The sequence below is a fragment of the Podospora pseudocomata genome, chromosome 5 (genome assembly GCF_035222375.1).
Source record: "Podospora pseudocomata strain CBS 415.72m chromosome 5, whole genome shotgun sequence".
NCBI lineage: Eukaryota > Fungi > Ascomycota > Sordariomycetes > Sordariales > Podosporaceae > Podospora > Podospora pseudocomata.
Window position 1 is genome coordinate 495,192 of NC_085889.1, and position 17,701 is coordinate 512,892.

The following is a 17,701-nucleotide window of genomic DNA, read 5'->3' on the forward strand; positions in this document are numbered from 1 at the left end:
TGGTGACTGGTGACCCGGCGATCATGACTGCTAATTGGGGAGACCTAACGGATATAGCGGTACACATTGACCTCACCAAGAGTTGGTTGGTGTTTTCCCGATCAGGTAATCCCGCCGCTGTTGTCAGGTACGATTGCGATCCGTGATCGACAAGGGGAGCTGGTCTTTCCCAGCAGCCTACCTTGGGTTGCCGTGCGCTGGAGGGCGTTGCGGTAGAACGTTGGGCCGCCCAAATCACCTCGGAGTCTCAAGCAGGTACAACGGCGGCCGATGACACAAGACGCCCCCTTGCCACTCGCACAAACATGACGACGGGAGCAGCCCCCTTTGCATCCTGGACGTGGATTGTTAGAGATTAAGCCGTGCCTGATACTGTCCACAAGCAGCATTGCATGCCGTATCTGGTACCACTCCCTGGCATGTGTCATGCGTCTCCGATGTTGCCTTGCTGCACCAGCTCGTGGCCCATCTTCGAGCTAAACCCCGCTGGGCCATCAGTCATCGGCTTCATCCTTACACCACTCCCAGACAGGACCACAATGTCTGCCCCGAGTCCGTTTTGGGCTGTTGAATTCTGTATCTTCCTTGGCACGTGTACACGATGTGGCACTCTGCGTCGATGCTTGGTTCCTGGACTGGATTGGATGGAGGGTTCTGGAGGGCTCGCCTTCAGCCTTCCCAGACGAAAGGTCTCGCACACGGAAAGGGAACCTGGGTTCGACAAGGCACTGTGAGAGATGGATGCCTTGTTGCATTTAATTTCAGATGTCTCTCTCAGTTGGCAGCACCATGATGGAGACTTGTCCTAGGTAGCACGGGGAAACCCAAAAGGCCATCCCCAAACCATGATTCTCACAAGTAACCTTCTGTCCTTCCGTCACGAGCATTGAGGTGGGATGCTCTTTGAGGAAAGACACAGACTGGCTCCATCGTTCCTGGGAAGCACCGGTCGCCGTCACGCCTTTTCGTCCTGCTGTTCGGCTTAGGCCAACTGACCGCTGCCAAGTATTTCACCTGCCCCTCTACCAATCCCCCACACTATAGTTGTCCTTGTGGAGGTAGCTTGCGGTCGCCATCGTCATAGGTGGTGGTAAGGAGAGCATTCTGTCATGTCAGCGGTCCTAGAAAACCGCACTGTCATCATGGTAAGTCCTTTCCAAGTCTCCGATTGTATTCTACCAAAACCGAGGGCGATGCCGTTGATCGGCGATGGGTGTGGGTGGTGTGAGAAGAATCCGTAGCTGGGAAGCTGCGGGGCTCTGGCAAGGCTGCTCCTAGTTGAACCCATGGCAGTGTCCAACCTTCCAGTTCTAGGTTGCTAGAAGGAGCCCATGGGTGGCCTGCTAGCGCCCATGTTTGGCCCAGTGTTCCCCATACATACGTTGGGTAGACACTCAAGCTTTTCCTTGTGTGCTAATCCTGCCTACCAGGTATTTCTGGCAGGGTCTGGCTGTCCGGCGAGTTGCGCTCTTTGGGGCATCAGTGTAATCTGAACTTGTCTCCATTCACCTGATCCATTGCCACCACGAGAGAGATCGCAACTGTCACCAAGCATTCTAACATGGTACGGAGCCAAGGGCAGTGCGCATGCCCCCCTTCCTGGTGTCCACATGGGTAGTCAACCGCTCCAGTAGACCTAGCTTCGACCAAGAGCGTGCTTGCGGTTGCTTGTTGCTCCTGGAGGCCCGTTCAAAATTTTCCTTTTTTTCCCCCACCAGGCTATCGTTCTTTTCACCATTGCCGTCTCACTCGGATCCTGACCAACTGACTGTTAAAGCAATTCACCACCTACCTCCCAGGCTTTTGACAGCCCTTGATCCTGTTCCCAAGCAGCTATTCACTATCCTTGCTCGGCACCTACGACGACGTCTTTCTGCTTTACAGGCAAACAATTCACTTGCTTGGCCTCCTTTTCTCATCGTTCTTTGCTGGACCAGCTCAATTTGTTTGGCGAGCCGCTGATCCACCTAGCTTACAGCACCATTTTTCTTTCATTGCTGTCTTTGATTGCGGTTTTTTTGTTTAATCAGTTTGTCGATACCCCCAGCAACTCAGTCCTTTGCCTCCTTTCAGTTCTTGTCTTTCCAACGATAATACGGTTTCAAGACTGTAAACCACTACGGGGCACCCCTTCAAAAATGCCGTCCTCGCCCTGTGGCGCTGAGCCCATCGCCATCATCGGCTCCGCGTGCCGGTTCCCGGGAGGCGCGAGCTCCCCCTCGCGCCTGTGGCAACTGCTCGCGAACCCGAGGGACCTCTCGGAGCGCGTGCCCGCGGGAAGATTCCATGTCGACGCCTTCTACCACCCAGATGGCGAGTTCCCCGGCACGACGAATTCTGCCCGTGGGTACTTCCTGGACCACGACCCCCGGCTGTTTGACGCCAGCTTCTTCAGCGTCACGCCCAAGGAAGCCGAAGCAATCGATCCCCAGCAGCGGTTGCTTCTAGAAGTGGTGTACGAGGCCCTCGAGTCGGCCGGGTACTCTCTCCAGCAGCATGCGGGTGCCCGTGTTGGCGTGTTTGCCGGTGTGATGACGGCCGACTACGACACCCTCTCACAGAGGGACGAGCTCACCACAAGCCAGTACTATGCCACGGGCAATGCGCGGTCCATGGTCTCCAACCGGCTCTCGTACTTTTTCAACTTCAAAGGGCCCTCCATGACGATCGACACGGCCTGTTCATCCAGCCTGGTAGCCCTCCACCAAGCTGTCTTGAGTCTTCGGTCGGGCGATTGCGAAATGGCTTGCGTGGCTGGTGCCAACCTCATCCTGACCCCTGAGCAGTTCATCGTCGAGTCCAGCCTACACATGCTCAGTCCCTCCGGTCACTGCAACATGTTTGACGCCAATGCCGATGGCTATGCCCGCGGCGAAGGAATTGCGGCTATGTTTGTCCGTCCCCTGAGCAAAGCCCTGGCCAGTGGCGACCACATTCTCGCCGTTATTCGGGAAACCGGTGTCAATTCGGATGGCAGGACGACAGGGATCACGATGCCCAACTGGGAAGCGCAAGCACAGCTTATTCAGGACACATATCGACGAGCCGGCTTAGATATCAACACCCTCGAGGACCGCTGTCAGTATTTTGAGTGTCATGGGGCTGGAACGGCTGCAGGTGACCCCAAGGAAGCCCGCGCCATCGAACATGCCTTCTTCTCGGGTGAGCTTCGAGCTGGGCCGTCAACAGACTTGATCCCGCCCGCGGAAAGGCCTCGGCTTCTGGTTGGCTCAGTGAAGACGGTCATTGGCCACACTGAGGGGTCGGCAGGTCTCGCAGGGTTATTCAAGGTTGTCGAGAGCATGCGACATGATACCATTCCTCCAAACCTACATCTAGATCGGTTGAACCCGCAAGTTGCCGAATATGCCAGCCACTTGGTCGTCCCAACAAGTCCCGTCCCATGGCCAGCGGTCCAGCCAGGACAACCGAAAAGAGCCAGCGTCAACTCCTTCGGTTTCGGCGGCACCAATGCCCATGCGATTGTTGAGCAGTACGTTCCAGCCATCCACGACGAGAACTTCGTGTCAAGTGCCCACGTCCCTCGCCCCATCCCCAACGGGTCAGTCGGGCCTAGAGTCAATCGTATTTGCCTCCCTTTGGTACTCTCTGCCAAATCCGAAAAGTCCCTGGTAGCTGTCGTGCAAGCCTATTACGATCACCTCCTCAAGAACCCCGGAGCCTCAACCGAAGAGCTGTCATGGCACACCTACGCCCGCCGCACAGCCTTTGCTCACAGAGTGTCCTTTGCGGGTACAACAACGGAAAGGCTTCTTGGGAAGCTGGCGCGATTCCTGAAGATACCAGACGCCCCGCCTGAGCCTCCTAGAAAGAAGCTGAAAACAACCGACAAACGAGAGACGCCGCCACCGGTTGCCACTATGTGTCGCGTGAAACCAGAACATCAGAAGCCCAAGTTGCTGGGGATCTTCACGGGCCAGGGAGCGCAATGGGCCACCATGTCTCGGGGTCTGCTTGTGACAAGCAAGGTCTATCGTGATTCTATTCGAAAGTTGGACGAGATTCTGCGGCAGTGCCCACATCCACCTCCCTGGAGCTTGGAGCACGAGATATCGGCGGACGAGGGTCTTTCGAGGGTTCATAGGTCGACAATCTCGCAGCCTCTGTGTACCGCCATTCAGATTGCTTTAGGTAAGACACCTTGCCTGTGCATGGATTCTCTGTTCAGTGCTGAAGGGGCTGCCGGATCTGCTTTGCTAACACTGCTCCCGAACAGTCGACTTGTTACACTCGATCGAGATTAGCTTCCACACAGTGGTCGGCCACTCGTCTGGGGAAATCGGTGCTGCATATGCCGCCGGCCGGATCGGTGCCAGAGATGCTATTCTGATTGCTTACTACCGTGGAATGGACGTGAACCTCGCCTGCGGAGCCGGGGGCGTCAAAGGAGGGATGCTAGTTGCAGGCATGTCAATGGAGGAGGCCGCCGATTTCTGTTCTAGAAGAGAGTACAGCCCAGGACTCTGCATTGCCGCCAGCAACTCGCCCATGGTTGTCACGCTTTCAGGTGATCTTGACTTGATTCATGAGGCCTGCAAGTATCTTAAGGGCAAGAGGTTGCTAGCGCGGATACTCAACGTCGACACGGCTTACCATTCACCCCACATGGAGGTTCCGTCAATAAAGTATCTGGAAGCGATCAAATCGTGCAACATCTCACCGCGGGCTCAAAACAATGGAACCGCCTGGATTTCAACTGTGTCTGGCACCGGGGAGCCCAAGGCAGCGGATTTGAAGGACACCTACTGGCGCGACAACATGATGAAGCCGGTGCTGTTTTACGAGGCTATGAGTACTGCCTTGGACAAAAATGGACCGTTCGACGGAGTGATAGAGGTCGGGCCCCATTGCACTCTTAGGGGGCCAGTGTTTGAAGCGATCCGAGAGAGCATGGGAACAGAAGCAATTTTGCCCTATACTGGACTCCTCAACAGGGGGATGGACGACCGGGAGGCGTTTGGCGAGTTTCTCGGCTGGATATGGGCCCAGTTTGGGGTTTACAACTCTCACATTCGGCAATTCGTCGTGGGTTCCGTACAGCCCGAGCTGATCAACACGCGGATTCAAGGTGCTCCCAGTTACCCATGGGACCATTCACAGATTCATTGGAGAGAGTCGAGACTATCTCGACAGTATCACTTCAGGTTGGCCATGCCTCACGAACTCCTCGGGGTACGCACTCGAGACGATTCTCGGTACCTACTTCGATGGCGGAACATTCTGAAGTTTGAGAAGCTCACTTGGGCAAGGCACCATGCGTTCCAGGGTCAATCGGTACGTCAGAGATCTAACTTCTACTGTCTTTGTAAAACTTGACCGTGTGCTAACAAGAATTGTTGACAGCTACTCCCCGCGTCAGCCTACGTCATCATGGCGGTTGATGCTGCCAAAGCCGCTGCGCCAGAGGTAGCAATTTCTGTGATCGAGCTTCGCGATCTCAAGTTCTACAAAGGCATCACGTTTGATCCTAATTCGCCCGGGGTCGAAGTTCTCTCCTCTTTGGTCATTGAGAAAGAGACGCCAGACACATGGGAGGCTTCATTTCTGCTGACTTCAACCGTTGCCGACGGCCGCACCGATGTGAAAAAGAACTTTAGTTGCCGGGTCGCCATCACGTCTGGCGCACCACATCCCAATCTGTTGCCAACGCGGCCAGCGACGAGAGGGGAAACACTGAGCGCCAACCCCGAGGCTTTCTATGCCATGATGGCCGGGACAGGCTTGAGGTACACTGGCCCATTCCGAGGGCTACAAGCACTCGACCGTCGGTTTGATTTTGCGTCGGGTTCCCTGAGGAGAGTTCACCCCGACGACACTACAAGGCTTGGCCTCAGCCCCGCCACCTTGGACAGCTGTCTTCAAACGGCCTTTGTCACCATGTCTTCGCCTGGCGACGGTGCCATCTGGACACCATTCTTGCCAGTGGAGATCGAGAGCATTCGCATGAACTTATCACTGTGCAATGCCCAAGAACGGAGCGACACGCTGGTGGTTGATGCGCATAAGACGCAGGCTACACCATGCACGAGGAGCGCCCCGGCCTCCTTCACTGCCGACATCGAGATATTTAATGATGAAGGCAAGCAGGAGATACAGATTGAGGGACTCAAAGTTGGGTCGTTTGGCCCTACCAATCCCGAGGATGACTACGAGCTGTACCTTACCACACAGCTGGACCTTGATCCCGAAGACGCTATCGTGTCCGCCACAGACGAAGACGTTCACCCTCCGAGCCCCATGCTTGCCGAGTCCTGCGAGCGCGTCGCTTCTTTTTACATCAAGGGACTGCCAGCCATTGCAGTGTGTCCAAGTCCGGGCTCGCACCTCGTTTCTGCGTCCATCGCCAGCCGAGCAGAGCTGCGCCGCGCCACAAGCACCTGGTCGGATGAGACAGAAGAGTCTCTTGATCGGTTCATTCTATCCTCGCCATACTATTCGGCTTTGAATTTGGTCCGCAGATTGGGCCGGAACGTTCCGGATGTGATGGCTGGCATACTTCCTACAGTGTTTGAAGAAGCTCGCCAGACGCATAGCTTCCAGCGTCATATTTCGAGAGTGGTGAAGCAAATATCCCACAAGTATGCCTCGATGCACGTCTTGGGACTGACAGATGCTGAGCTTGGGTTGACGGAGCACGTGCTGGCTGGCTTGGGCACCTCCTTTGCATCCTACCGCATCGGCTCTCGGCCTGAGGAGAATCTTAACGATCGAATCCAGCTTTCCGAGTCTCTGAGCGAGAAGGTTATCACCGAAAAATTCGATTTCACCACGGGTGTTCCAGCAAATGGCCAGCTCTACGACCTAGTTCTTCTGTCTACTTCTCTATTCGAGCCCCACAACACGGCCACTGTCCTCGGCCACGTTCGGAACATGATGCGGCCTGGAGGCTTCCTGATGCTCATTCAGGTTACAAGGACTCCTCTCGAGGAACGTCTCTGTCGTACCATCAGCTGTGCACTCTCTCTGCAGTCGATGTCCCCAACACCGCCTGACTGGCCTGACCTTCTTGATCAGTGCGGATTTCAAAATTCCAGCGAGGACTCGACCCAGAACTATGCCACTGGCTTTTCGCTGATTGTTCGTCAAGCGCAGTCTCTGGAGAAAGCGCTGCTGATGTATCCTCCCTCCGAGGACTCGGACCCAGAGCGTCTGATGAATAGACTCCTGATTGTTGGCGGCAAGCAGCTGTGGACATCATTCATCTCATCGCAAGTCACTGCAGCACTGGCTTCGCATTGCGGGTTGATCACTACCGTTGCGTCCCTTGACGACTTGGCACCTGGGCATGCTGCCAACTCTACAGCTGTCATCCTCCTCTGCGACCTGGATGAGCCCCTTCTGCTGAACATGAACGAGAAGCGGATGGAGGCCTTGAAGGAGCTACTCCGTCCAGAAATGGTGATCCTTTGGGTTACGGAAAGTGCCCGGACTACTACCCCTGGCAATTCGGCTTCTTTGGGCTTCACGCGCACCCTCGCTGCTGAGATACCAGGATTGACCCTCCAAGTCCTTGACCTCGAGACTGTTAATACCGATCCGGCCGTCAAGGCCGTCTCTGAGACCTTTTTTCGCCTTGCCATGTACGCTAGGATTCAACACACAAGTGTCGAAAACCCTCTGTGGGTTCTGGAGCCAGAGATACACATTAAGGATGGTCGTCGCATGGTTCCCCGTGTTCGTCCGTGGAAGAAAGGCAACAACCGCGCGAACGCCGGTCGGCGGATTGTCACAGCTCCTTGCAACACCTTGGAAAATGTGGTGGAAATTCTGCCAGGGCATTCAGGAAACGGGCCATACAGGGCAGAGGAGTGGGGATTGGCGTCTGCGTCGGACCCTCCAGGAGAGCTCTTTGGTATTCAGGTAAACTACAGCACTGTCGGTGCGCTCAACACAGGGCTCAGTTCTTTCCCGTCGGCCTACGTCTGCCTTGGCCGCGATACGAAGACCCTCGCCACAACGGTTGCTTTGTCCAAAGTCAATGCCTCCTACATCATGATGCCAACGAGATGGGGTACGGAGATTACGATCCCCAGTCTGAACGAGCCGGTCTTCTTTGGGCTTTTGGTCCGCTATTTCCTGGCGCTCAGCATTTCGTGGAAAGCCAGGGGACAGTCACTCTTGGTTATCGAGCCTGACGAGCGGTTCCAGGAGTGCATCAAGGACGTCTGTGTCAAGCAGGGGATTTCATTCCAGATATTCTCGACCGACGAGGAGCGCTGCAGGCGGGTACCAGAGGTGACTTTTATTCACCCGGCGCTTTCTCGACGCGAGATGAGGGATTTGAACCTTCCGCAACGCGCCTTGGTTGTGGATATGCTCCCCAAGGGAAGCCGTCTCTCCGAGATGTTCAAAGCCACGGTGGATGAGCCCTCAGCGTATCACCATCTCTCCTCGTTCTTGCGACCAGCGGCAGACTTGGAAGTCGATGGTGTCAACCCCGATGCTGGTGCATGCGTACACCTTGATAGAATTTGGGAGGGAGCTGTCACCTTGTCGCTTGCCAAGATGGAAACACTGGCCGATGGTGCTGTCTCCCCTCTCCTCTCTGTACCGGCCTTGGTCGAATGTACAGAGCCGGTTGCGCCGTTTTCGGTCATTCACTGGAAGGCCGAGAGGGACATTCAACAGATCATCACCCCGCCTTATGGCCGTCAGCTGTTGAGTCCATCAAAGACCTACCTTCTTGTTGGTCTGACAAGGGACTTTGGCCAGAGCCTCTGCACGCTCTTGGCTCAACAGGGAGCGCGCCACCTTGTCCTGGCGAGCCGGAACCCGCCCCGGCGGTCCCCAAGATGGGCAGAAGAGCTGACGAGAAAGGGCGTCCAACTCAGGTTTCAGACGCTGGATGTGACCAAGATGGAGCAAGTGACCGCCTTGAAGACCAAGATCGCACAGACCCTCAGATTCCCTCCCGTCGGGGGTGTTATCAACGGCGCCATGGTTCTCGACGACCGCGTCTTCTCTGAGATGTCCATCGAGTCCTTCCAGCGAGTCATGGCGCCCAAGACGATCGGTTCCAGCAATCTCGACGACGCGTTCTGCTCACCAGACATGGACTTTTTCATCATGACCTCGTCCTTTGCGGCCGTCGGCGGACATGCCGGCCAGTCTAACTATGCTGCGGCCAACATGTACATGAACGGCCTCGCCGCCTCGAGACGCCACCGCGGGTTTGTCGGTTCCATTCTCAACATTGGTGTCATTTACGGGCTGGGGTTCTTGCACCGCGAGAAGGAGAATCTGTACGAGGGTTTGGAGCGGGAGGGATACCCGCCTATTTCGGAACGGGATCTTCATCACATGTTTCTCGAGGCTATTGTTGCGGGAAGGCCGACAGAGGATCAGATCTACGACATCACTACCGGGTTGCGGCGGTTCCCGGTCGGGCGGCCTACCCTGCATTGGCACAGCGATCCGAGGTTTTGTCACTTTACTCGCGGCAGTGATGATCGGGACGAGGAAAGCGACGCTGGGTCTCAGCAGCTGAGCTTGAAGGAGCAGACTAGCCGCGGCGAGACGGAGGAGGATGTTGCCGAGATTCTCGTCCCGGCGTTTATCAAGAGATTACAGAATCAGCTCAAGCTGGCGGAGGGAACTGTGACAGCCGAGCAGAGCATTGTCGAGTTGGGTGTTGATTCACTGGCGGCAGTGGAGATTCGATCATGGGTCTGGAGGACGCTGGGCCATGATGTGGGGGTGATGAAGATTCTCAGCGGCATGACGATTAGTCAGTTGTGCGGGGAGATTGCAGCGGCCACCATGGCGGTTCGCGTGACGACGCAGCAGAGTTTGGAGGCGACGGGAGTGCCTAGTGATGCCTCGGCGACGCCTCACACTACCTCTGTGGTTTCTGGTGCCGAGTTGGAGACGCATTCGGTGGCGACGACGGCAGCGGAGGAGTAGATGTTGAGTTTGGGTTCTTTGGTCGTCATGTTTGAGTTCAAGTATTGGAGTCGTGTAACAACAGAAGAGTGTGTAGTTTTCCGGTGTGTGTGTTGGGGGGGGGGGATCGATTCTGCATATATATGACCAAATGGAGGTTGGGACGTTGGCTGGAAAGGTGTCGTTATTTGTTATACTGAAGGGATTGGATGCATGTGATGTTTGGGTAGCGAATACAAAAAAACATGGTATCCTGGCTTGACTTTTCAGTAACGTTGTGCGAGTCTCGGACTTGTATGTATGTTGTAGAACATGACGGTCATCTCACGTGAGCGAGACTATACGATGTTTGATCCGAGAAAGGCCGTAAACCCGAGCAGTTGCATGTAGTGTATGGGCTGTCGGATCAGGAACCCAATATCCGCGAGTGGCCTGGCCGGGTGTCGATCACCGGTGCCCGGAGCGGGGTCCTGGAACTTCAGGCTATGCAGCTGCGTTCCGGGACACCTGTCGGGCCGCTGTGCAGCAGTTGTGCGCCTGTCGGAGCTGCAGTGACGGTACCCAGGTATGCGAGGTGACGGGACGAGATGTAACAGTGGACGAGCTGGAACGCGGGGGAGAAGGGAGGGGACGGGGAGGGGACGGGGAGGGGACGGGGAGGGGTCCGGTGGTCGGTGAGGGGCTCCGTTTATAACGTTCGCCTTTTGCTGGTCCCCCTTCCCACCACACGATCGCGCTGAACACCACCAACAACAGTACAAACCACCAGAGACAGAGCACATCAAAGATGGCAACTCCAATCCCCTCCCACCAACGCATCGTCCCCGGTAGCGTCAACCTCCCCCCTTACCCCTGGCCCGCCACCGCAAAAGACACAAGCGTCGACCCTGTTTCCATCGCCGAGTCTGTCACTTCCAAGCTGAATGGCTACCTCTCCTCGGGTGATTTCGCCTCAATCTCCGAGCTCTTCACCGACAACGGCTTCTGGCGCGATCACCTAGCCCTCTCCTGGACACCCCGCACGATCAAGACCTCTGCTGCCATAGCTGATTATCTTTCCTCTTCTCCGACCAAGCTCAGTTCGGTACAAGTGGATCTGACGTCTGAGTTTCGGAAGCCACAGATTGCGAGTTTCGCTCCGGGGGGCAGTCCGGATGTGAAGGGGATTGCGTTTTACATCAAGTGGGGGACTAGTCTTGGGACGGGAAGAGGGGTGGCGAGGCTTGTTCAGGAGGATGGAGAGTGGAAGATTTGGACCATGTTTACTTGTTTGGTGGAGTTGAAGGGGTGGGAGGAGAAGGTGGGGGCGAGGAGGGAGTTGGGCGTTGAGCATGGGAAACAAGAAGGGAGGAAGAACTGGAGGGAGAGGAGGGAGGGGGAGCAGGAGAAAGGGGAGGGGGAGGTGTTGGTTATTGGTATGTCCATCACAGAATGAGGAGAGGGATGGTGACTAACGGTCGGTAGGAGCTGGGCAGTCAGGTCTGACGATTGCTGCGAGGTTGAAAATGTTGGGGGTCAAGACAGTGGTCATTGATACGAATGAGAAGGTGGGCGACAACTGGCGGAAGAGATATCATCAGCTGGTGCTGCATGATCCAGTGTGGTACGACCACATGCCGTATCTCCCCTTCCCTGAGCACTGGCCGGTTTTCACGCCAAAGGATAAACTGGCCGAGTGGTTTGAGTTTTATGCCAAGGCGCTCGAACTCAACATCTGGACTTCTACCTCCCTTATATCTAGCAAATGGGATGAGGGCACCAAAACTTGGGAGGTGAAGGTGAATAAGGGGGGCAGAGAGGAGAGGGTTCTCAGGCCGAAACATATCGTTTTGTGTACGGGACACTCGGGCAAGAAGTTCATGCCTGATATCAAGGGGCTGAGCGAGGGGGTGTTTAAGGGGTTGGCGGTCCACTCTGCTGATTTCGCCGGTGCGAAGCAGCAGCAAGAGGGGACTGAAAGAAAGAGAAAGGCGGTGGTGGTCGGGGCGTGTAATTCTGCTCACGATATCTGCCAGGATTACTACGAGAAGGGGTATGATGTCACCATGGTGCAGAGGTCGTCGACTTGTGTCGTGTCCAACAAGGCGGCTCTCAAGGTTTTGCTGGCGGTGCTGTACGAGGAGGGTGGACCGCCGGTCGAAGACAGCGACATCTGGCTTCATGGCTGGCCGAGTGAGGTTATGAAGAGCATACAGATCGATCTGGCCAGGATTCAGCGGGAGATGGACAGGGATTTGTTGGAAGGGTTGGAAAAGGCCGGGTTCAGGACTGACAAGGGGGTGGATGAAGGGGGGTTGTTTATGAAGTATTTACAACGGGGTGGGGGGTATTACATTGATGTGGGCATGTCGCAGCTGATTATTGATCGCAAGGTGAAAGTCAAGCAGGGGGAGGAGATTGAGGAGTTGGTGGAGAATGGGTTGAGGTTCAAGGATGGGGAGGTGCTGGAGGCGGATGAGATTGTGTTTGCTACTGGGTTCATGAATATGAGAACCCAGGCGAGGCATATTCTGGGAGATGAGGTTGCGGATAGGGTGGACGATGTTTGGGGATGGGATGAGGAGGGGGAGATGAGGGGGATCTGGAAGGGGAGCGGGCATCCGGGCTTTTGGTTCCATGGTGGTAATTTGGCCTTGACTAGGTATTTCAGTAGGGTGGCTGCGCTGCAGATCAAGGCGAGGCTGGAGGGATTGGGGGCCTAAGATTCAGGGGATATCTCGGCTGTGGGTTTACAAGGCAGGCTTCAGGGGCGTCAACACCCAGCAATCTTGATTTCTCTTCCAACTCAAGAAAATCCTCTAGTTGTTCTTTGAAACCCCCCTCACACTATCCTCCATCTTGGCCATGGCTTCCTCATTCTGCCGCGTCAAATCCGCCTCGTTGGTGAACCGCCCAGCCTGTGTAAAAAAGACCCTAGCCTTCTTCGGGTCCTCATGGATATCCCTCTCGGCAAAGGCATAAGCGCGTCCAAGCATTCTCGCCACGTTAACAACATCCTGAGACCTCGGCCGCCTAACAGCATCATACGCACCCAGTGCCGCCTCAATCTGGCTCGGCTGCTTCACCCTCTCAAACAAATGATCCAGCACCGCAGCATCCTCCAACGCCTGCGCGGCCCCATTCCCAGCAAACGGCAGACTAGCATGAGCGGCATCCCCCAGCATGGCCACCCTCCCCTTGAAGTACACCGGCGCATTATCATGATCCCCCACCGCCCAGCTAGCCGACGTGTCCCTCGCCACCAGATCCACAATGGCCCTCGCCTCCGGAGTGTAGTCTTTATACAACCCGACATCCAACTCTTTTCTTCGCCCCTCATCATTCCCCTTCCCAGGCCCGTCAACCTCCTTCTCGCCCAACGCCGCCCCCCTGACGGCAACCCCAGCGCTCAACCTCGTCCCCTTGTTCATCGGTATGCAATTCACATGCCCCCTCGGCCCAAGCAAAATCGGGACCGTCCTCGTAAACCTCTCCTCCACCCCGGCCTCGATCGCCTCCTTGGTGGTAACCACCGTCCGATAAACCTGCCACCTGTCGTGATTAACCGGGTGTCTCGCCGGATGGTCCTCCCCAACAACATAACCCCTAACAACCGAACGTATCCCATCCGCCCCCAAAACACAATCCGCCTCCCCCTTTGTCCCATCCCCAAACTCAAACTTGACCTTCTCCTCCTCCTCCTCCTCCCAAATCTTTGTCAGTCTCTTCCCAAAGCTCACCTTCTCCCCCGGCACCAACCCGAGCAACCCAGCCAACAGGTCCGCCCGACTGACGCTCTTTCGTCCCTTTGCCCTCCCCAACTCGGCGACCGGTTCTTGGTCAGCTCCCGTGTTGGCGTGAGGCCCACAAGCAAAAAAGATGTCAGTCGCCATTTCCGCTTCCGCATCCTCACCGATGTTGATCGCCTTGTCGAGGTAAGCCTGGTGGACCTCCGGTCCAAGAAGCGCCATGGCCGCGAGGGCGTTGCGGTGGAGGGCCAGGCCGGCGCCGACGTCGGAATGGGCAGGGACGGCTTCGTAGACGTGGATGTCGAGGTGGGGTTTTTTGACGAGGGCGGCGGCGAGGGAGAGGCCGGCTATGCCGCCTCCCATTATGGCTATGGAGAGGGGGTGATGGGTGGAGCCCATTTTGATGATGGTGGTGGTGGTTTGTTGTTGTGATGAGGGAAAGGAGAATAAAGCTGGCGAGTTTTCAAGGTGATGATGAGGGATTGGAAAAGGGGGAAGAGAGTGGAAGGGCAAGCGTCACGTGTCAGAGACAAGAAGCGAGTACCGTTGCCCCTTTTCCTCAACGGGCCCCGAAGGGGGGGCAGAGTCATTCATTCACCTAGCGTTGCTCCGGGAGGAACGGAGGAAATGATGAGACCGAAAATCGTGTTGATAAAAGCTACGGTGCTTCAGTAAGGCAGTCTCGTCTATCCAATCCGAATTCCAAATGCTGTCGTCATGTCGTGTCCAAAACCACACCATCTGTCTGCCAAATCGTGTCCGAAGAATGTTCTGTCAAATTTCCCCACAAGATCACACCAACCGAATCTCCCATCTCCAAGAGAAAACCCCCCTAACCTGATCATCAACCCCGGAAGCCACCGTGGCGCGGCCTCCGCCGCGATTCAAGCGGTAAACTCATCCCCGGAGTTCTCCACCTTCTTCGGGACCATGGCCTTTCTGTAATCGCCAAGTCAGCATTCTCCATCACCGCCACCGATCGTAGATGTTCAAGAACACTCACAAAACCTTATCCGCATCCTTCTCCTTGAACCTCACCTCAACCTCGGCATTCCCCACCAAAGCCTGCATCGAAACCTTCCTCTCCGTCGCCCCCCCACACCCAGGAGCCAAACCCCCCTTCTTCCGCGACGCCATCTGCCCCGGCTTCCCTAAAGGCGAGCCCCAAAAAGCATCCTCCTCCTCCGCCCTCCTCCCCCTCCCCACAGGCGTAAGGGTAGGAACAGCATCCTGAGCAGCAACAAACAACTCCGGCTTCTTGGGAGTGGTAGCGGCATCAATAACACTCTGATAATACTCCTCGTCCTCACGAGACGGACCAGGGACGTGGTTGTTCTTGCTCCGCGCAGGCCATGGAGACGGAGACGCAGGACGGGGGGGAGGAGGGGAAGGAGGCGGCTTGTTGGCGTAGCGCTCCCGCTCCATTTCGCGCAATCTGATCGCCTTGGGAGCTTCCTCCTCTGTATCCTCGACGACTTGGTCCTGCGCTGCGTCGTGGTAGACAGAGGCCGCGACCGGCTCAGACTTTGCGCCGAGGGAGGGGCTTGTGGACAAGGTGGTGGGGAGACGGATGGGCCATTTGCCGAGGGCCGCGAGGCCGTGGGGGACGGGCTGGGGAATCAGAGTCGCGCGGATGTAGTGGTAAAGAAGATCACGGTCTTCTTTGGGGAGGGCGGCGACGCGGGGTAGGTTGGCGGTTTGGGAACGGGCCTGGGTGAGGATGTATTTGATGGCATCCATGTGCTTCTTGTTGAAGTGAATGCGCCAGGCGATGCTGTTCTTCAAGCGGTCGGCTGTGTCGATGTCTTCGGGGTAGTTTTGGAAGGTGATCTCGATGAGGGTTCCGTTGCCGATGATGGAGTCGTCTTTGTCGACGTAGTGGTAGTACACTTGGCGGTTTAGGGAGGGGAGATCATCCTCCTGAAAGGAGATGGCGAGAAGGACGTGAGACTGGTCCTTCTCGAGGTTGCAGTAGACAGACAAATGACCCTTGCTTGCACGGCGACAGAGGGTAGTGTCGGGGCGCTGCTGGCGGTGCCATTCGGATTGGGGGCCGACATGGATGAAGCTGACTGTGTTTGTGGGGAAGGAGATGAGGTAGGGAGGGACGAAGCTCCCAAGTGGTTGGTCCATGGTGAGAAGGGTGTGGTGTCCTTGCTGTGTGCAGATGAAGTGAAGGGTGCTGATGATGGAAGTGACGGATTGGCGTCTCGTTTAGTGGACGGAGAGGGGAGAGTCTTATACTTGAGAATCCTTCATCATTTTGCAAGTCTAACAGAGGTGGGTGTGGCCCATGACGGATGTTGGCAAAGATAGAAAGCAGGGAGATCCGCAGCCATCCTTTGCTTCCAACCCACCACATCGTGGTACACCTCAGCGGATAGAAGCCTACCAATGGCGGAGTTGCAGGCGTATATGCTAGACAGCTTTGTCGATGTCAAAGCAGGACAAACACCTGAACCTTTACGACTACTACAGAAAGGGTGTGGGATTTTAAGCTCACTGACGTCATGTGGGATTTTCACTCACGACCATCACGTCGACCTGCCTTCACAAGACAAACGGAGTCTAAGAGTTCAAGAGATACAGTGAGCATCCACAAAAAGACAGCTGATTACTGAAAGAATTGGCTTCACAGCATGTGGAAACGTTGGGGAAAAGCCACAAAAACAACTGGTGAAAACTTTGTGACCACATAAATGCAACCTTCTTTTTAATTTTTTTAATTTTTTTGTCTTTTTTATTATTTTTTATAAAAAACGGAAGCCCTCACACTCTTTCATTCTTCACTCATTCATCCTACCCAGCATCACACCGTCGAGTGCATGTACGATGAGGTGGCTATCTTTCTTCACCGCGATGCTTGCATCACTCGCCCCCATCACCACCGCAGCACCCCGTCCCGCGGCCGTGTCCCACAACCTCGCACCTGCCCTCCTCCCACCAGACCAATCGGAAATCCCCAGACTGGTCCTCTACTTCCAAACAACTCACGACTCTCTAGGCCGCCCCATCTCTATGCTCCCCCTCGTAACAGTCAAACACATCGCCCTCACCCATCTAATCATCTGCTCCATCCACATGCACCAAAACGGCCACCTCCACCTCAACGACCACCTCCCCTCCCACCCCCGGTACAAAACCCTCTGGACCGAAGCCTCCATCATGAGATCCTCAGGCGTCAAGGTAATGGGCATGATCGGCGGCGCAGCCCCCGGCTCCTTTTCCCGCTCCACCCTCGACAGCCCCTCCGACCTCACCTTTGACCACTACTACCGCCAGCTCGCCTCCTTCATCAGGCGGTACAGCCTCCAAGGCTTGGACATCGACGTCGAGCAGCCCATGTCCCAGGGGGGGATCGCCCGGCTCATCCTCCGTCTGCGGTGGGACTTTGGCCCCGATTTCATCATCACCCTCGCCCCCGTCGCGAGCGGGCTCACCAACGAGTGGGGCGGGCTCAGCGGGTTCGACTATCGGGTTTTGGAACGGGATTATGGATCTCTTATCAATTTTTACAATGCTCAGTTCTACAATGGGTTCGGGTCGGTGCATTCGACGTCTCACTTTGAGAGGACGGTGGATGAGGGGTGGGATCCGGAGAAGATTGTCATCGGGCAGTTGACTGATCGGGGTGTGCATCAGCATGTTTCGCTGAACAGGACTGTTGTGCAGCTGAGGAGGAAGCTGGGAGTTATCGGGGGGATTATGGGGTGGGAGTACTTTAATGCTTTGCCGGGGGGGGCAGACGCGCCGTGGGAGTGGGCGCAGGTGATGACTCAAATCTTGAGGCCGGGTCTGGTTCCCGAGATGAAGATTGCAAAGGACGATGCGATCATGCTGATGGAGACGTGGGTGGAGAGTGCCTGGCCTGGGGCGGCGGTGATTTGTGCGAGTGTGGGAGGTGCTGGCAATGAGGCGTGCGCAGCCGAAGCGGGTAGGCCGAATGTTGATTACATGGCCATGGTAAATGCCTAGCAGCCCGAGGGGAGTCACATAGTATGTATGTTGTTTGTCCAGCAGTTTTTGTTTGCAGTGGTCAGTGTACTATCTTTTGATCCCAACACTCTCGT

General features: G+C 55.9%; 5 protein-coding genes across 5 annotated transcripts; 3 read left to right on the forward strand and 2 right to left on the reverse strand.

Moving 5' to 3' along the window:
- Positions 1-894: 894 nt before the first annotated feature.
- Positions 895-9,924, forward strand: QC762_501690 (Type I Iterative PKS; the record flags this gene model as incomplete). The annotated part of the gene is made up of 4 exons (XM_062890588.1): positions 895-1,145; positions 1,431-4,152; positions 4,238-5,295; positions 5,365-9,924. Exons 2-4 carry the CDS (start codon positions 2,139-2,141, stop codon positions 9,922-9,924), a joined length of 7,632 nt encoding a protein of 2,543 aa, XP_062741583.1. The 5' UTR covers positions 895-1,145; positions 1,431-2,138.
- Positions 9,925-10,573: 649 nt separating this feature from the next.
- On the forward strand, positions 10,574-16,224 carry QC762_501680 (uncharacterized protein). Its single transcript, XM_062890587.1, has 2 exons — positions 10,574-11,318; positions 11,368-16,224. Exons 1-2 carry the CDS (start codon positions 10,691-10,693, stop codon positions 12,603-12,605), a joined length of 1,866 nt encoding a protein of 621 aa, XP_062741584.1. The 5' UTR covers positions 10,574-10,690; the 3' UTR covers positions 12,606-16,224.
- On the reverse strand, positions 12,702-14,030 carry QC762_501670 (uncharacterized protein; the record flags this gene model as incomplete). Its single annotated transcript, XM_062890586.1, has 1 exon — positions 12,702-14,030. One exon carries the CDS (start codon positions 14,028-14,030, stop codon positions 12,702-12,704), a length of 1,329 nt encoding a protein of 442 aa, XP_062741585.1.
- On the reverse strand, positions 14,516-16,019 carry QC762_501660 (uncharacterized protein; the record flags this gene model as incomplete). The annotated part of the gene is made up of 3 exons (XM_062890585.1): positions 15,876-16,019; positions 14,635-15,813; positions 14,516-14,570 (listed from the first exon to the last, which is right to left on the reverse strand). The coding sequence occupies exons 2-3, from the start codon at positions 15,762-15,764 to the stop codon at positions 14,516-14,518; spliced, it is 1,185 nt and encodes a 394-aa protein (XP_062741586.1). The 5' UTR covers positions 15,765-15,813; positions 15,876-16,019.
- A 239-nt stretch (positions 16,225-16,463) lies between the features above and the next one.
- QC762_501650 (uncharacterized protein) lies at positions 16,464-17,606 on the forward strand (the record flags this gene model as incomplete). The annotated part of the gene is made up of 1 exon (XM_062890584.1): positions 16,464-17,606. One exon carries the CDS (start codon positions 16,464-16,466, stop codon positions 17,604-17,606), a length of 1,143 nt encoding a protein of 380 aa, XP_062741587.1.
- Between the last annotated feature and the right edge of the window lie 95 nt (positions 17,607-17,701).